The sequence below is a fragment of the Orycteropus afer genome, unplaced genomic scaffold, assembly GCF_000298275.1.
Source record: "Orycteropus afer afer isolate SDZICR_OR568_19922 unplaced genomic scaffold, OryAfe1.0 scaffold00003, whole genome shotgun sequence".
NCBI lineage: Eukaryota > Metazoa > Chordata > Mammalia > Tubulidentata > Orycteropodidae > Orycteropus > Orycteropus afer.
Window position 1 is genome coordinate 23,577,674 of NW_006921590.1, and position 3,534 is coordinate 23,581,207.

The window sequence follows — 3,534 nt, forward strand, 5'->3', positions numbered from 1 at the left end:
TGTTTCATTCTGCTGTGCATGGGGTCACTATGAGTTGGAAATGACTCGACGGCACTTAACAACCACAAGAACAACAGTGCCACTGATTGAACTGGAAAGACAGAGGGAAGAGTTGACTTTAGAGGGAAAAGGCAGTGAGTTCAGTTTTAAATATAGTGAATTTGAGGTGTCTGTGGGACATCCCAGTACCTGTGTCCCTCAGGCAACTGTACTCTGCAGGACTCAACAGAAGTCTTAACGAATGTCTGAACTAGGTAGTGACAGTGATGGTTAAGAGAGAATGTGAGAAGGGATCCAGAAGCCATTCAGGAGACAGAGTAGGGCATGGTGACTAATGCATATTTATGCCGAAGAAAAAGAGTTGGATGTGACTTGACTGTTTTTCATCAGATATTTAGAATAATCAATATGTATATTGACCAGTGGGCCAGGAAGTAGGCAGACTGTGAGGAAGGTAAGGGTCTTTGACAGCTTACTGTGTGCCGAGCACTGTTCTGAGTGCTTTACATGTATTAATAAATTTCATCTTCATAGTAATGCTATGAATTATGTTCATCTTACAGATAAGATAATTAAGTTACAGAAAGTAACTTGCCAAAATCAGAGTAGAAAGTGGGGAAACTGAGATTTGAATCAAAGCTGATAGGCTTCCAGAGTCTTCACTCTTAAGTGGTATACATATTAAATCTATCTCTGAGTGGAGATAATTGGGTAGAGAAACAGATTATGATGATGAAACCAATTCTTTTTCAATATTTTGACATCTAATATCAGAGTTCCTTACCTTTTGTTATTTGTTTTATATTTTGAGTTGTATAGCAACATTTCTTACCCTGTTTTAACAAATGGATATGATTCTTGGTGTCTCAGTAAGTGTTCATATTGCATCAGGTATTTTGTTTCCATATCTCAGGAGTTGTTTTTTATTCTCCTGTGTGAATTGGACCTTCTGTGCGAAAGGGAAAAGAGAGAGAGAGAGAGCCAGGAACTGGCCAATAGAGAATAGCACCACAGAGCAAGATCAGAGCCTTTTGGTAGCTTCTTAGTTGGGCAGATGGTAGTGGTGTCAGTTAAGATTTGTGATTCATAAAAATTTATTTTAATTTTTTTATATTGGTGTCCTTAAGGTAGATTTAAGTTTAGTATGCTGTGTTTAAAGTTGAATGAAGGTTAGAAAGTACTGAATTTATTATCATTTCTATAAAAATGAGAAGCAGTAATCCTGGGGACTAAATGATGTCCCAGACTGAGAGGAAGGATGTGTTTGAGAGGGCATTCAGCATTTTTGCAGGTTATCTTTTATTTATATAATTTAGTGCCTCCTTGCACTTCCTGATTATGAGAATTTATACAGCATAAAATTAAAAACTATTTGTTGGCCATTAAGGAAGTTTCAACAAATTTCTAAGGATTGAAAACAACATATAAACTGACCATGTGGAAATCAATTAGAAACAAGTAACAGAAATAACCAGAAAATCTCCAAATGTTTGAGAATTAAGCAACCTACTTTTTGGTGTTTAGTAAATATTTGCAAAGATTAATAAAATCAATAAATCTCAAGCAAAACTGGTCAAGAATAAAAGAAAAACACAAATTACCAATATCAGGAATGAAAATGGGGATATTGCTACAGATCCTAATTAACCAATGGATTGAGGAAAAAATTATAATAGAAAATGTTTTGAATTGAATAATAATGATATGGGATATAGCTAAAGCAATTTTTAGAGGAAATAGCACTGAATTAATCTATTAGTAAAGAAGATGAAAAACCAAGGCTGTAAACTTACATTCCAAGAAAAAGAAAAGCAAACTAAACCAAAAATAGAGAGAGTTAAATAGTAAATATACCTACTCTTCATTTATCAACTATCTCATTATCCAACATTTTGCATTTATGACAATAGTAAAAATTCTACTGAATATTTTACTCATTAATGACATACATCCTTTGGCAGTAATGAACACTAAAGTGAGAGGCAAGAGTAATGCTGGCTGTGATGGTAAGGTTATATGTCCATTTGGCTGGGCCATGATTCTCAGTGGTTTGGCAGTTACGTAATGATGTAATTTGACAATTATGTAACGATGTAGTCATCCTCTATTTTTATGTAATGCTCATTTTCACATAATGACCTGATATTTGGAAAGTGACCATGTTGATAAGTAGTGTGTGTACAAGAGCAAAAGTTAGTGAAATAGAAAACAAATGAACAGCAAAAATCAATAGAGTCAATTAGTTCTTTGAAAAGATTAATAAAATTGAAAAATCCCTATTAATACTGATGACAAATAAAGAAAACACAAATCACCAATACTAGGGGAAAAAAAAAGGCATTGCTATAGATCCTTCAAATACTTTAAAAAATTCTAAGAGGGTATTATGAACAACATAGATGAAATGGAGAAATTTCTTGAAAAACTAAAAATTACATTAGGTTCCTAAACCATTATTTAAAATTTATGGGAAGGTGAGTACTGAGTAAAATGGAAAACATTTCAATTCCTCATTTCCATTAGATTTATTCTCAGTGGTACATTATTCTCATACACAGACTATAAGGATCCCAATATGTTTAAGTCCTGGTGTTCTTTCTTTGTAGGCTTGTTATGCTGCTTCTGCAGTTGGCTATCTGACAGGCAGGTAAGCAAAAATCTGTGTGTTTTCATTTCTAGGCGTACCTCAGAGATATTATGGGTTCCAGACCACCTCAGTAAAGCAAATGTCAGTAAAGTGAGTCACATAAGTGTTTTTGTTTTCCTAGTGCAAGTTATGTTTACGTTATTACTGTAGTTTATTAAGTATGCAATAGCCTCATGAAAAAGTTTGAAATACTCTGAAAATTACCAAAATGTAACACAGAGACATGAAATGAGCACGCTGTTGGAAAAATGGCACTGATAGACTTGCTCAAAGCAGGGTTGCCATAAACCTTCAATTTGTAAAAACACATTATCAGCAATAGCGTGTACAATAGAGCAAAGTGCAATAAAATGAAGTATGCCTGGACTTTAATATTTTTGGGTAGAAGTCTTATATTACTCAGTTGAAGAATTAGTTGATTTGAAAAGGTTATAGAAGATGTTATTAATGAAGAAAAAGGACATTTTGAGCTCTCTGGTGGTTGGTTCAAAAGATGATAATACCAGAAAAGGGTGTTTTAGGGCACATTGCCATTTGCAGCATGAACCATTGATGCTCAGATGCGTCTTGCCTTGACTTGGGTCTCACAACTACCCCAGCACACTTCACACAAAAATGTTGAGCTCAGAAATATGATTGATAGGGCTTGTTGCACAGATTTTATAGTGTATATCCATGTTACCTAATCAGTCATTGCAAAAACGGCAAGGAGGCCACATCTTCTGACCTCCTCTAATCCCACAAGAGGAAGACAGGATTACCAGCAGTAACCCAAGGCCTATTACTTCAAGGCCAGACATGCTGCCTCCCTCCAGCCCTTTCACCAACCGTTCTTCCCAAAGCACCCACCACCTCTCTCCTGGGTTCGATGATTCACTGAAGTGGCC

General features: G+C 35.3%; 1 protein-coding gene across 1 annotated transcript in view; it reads left to right on the forward strand.

Moving 5' to 3' along the window:
* The window catches only part of HACL1 (2-hydroxyacyl-CoA lyase 1), a 56,093-nt gene that overhangs the window by 9,227 nt on the left and 43,332 nt on the right, over positions 1-3,534 (forward strand). The window contains exon 3 of the mRNA XM_007936720.2: positions 2,607-2,647. Coding sequence (XP_007934911.1) covers positions 2,607-2,647 — 41 coding nt within the window. The remainder of the gene's footprint in view (positions 1-2,606; positions 2,648-3,534) is intronic.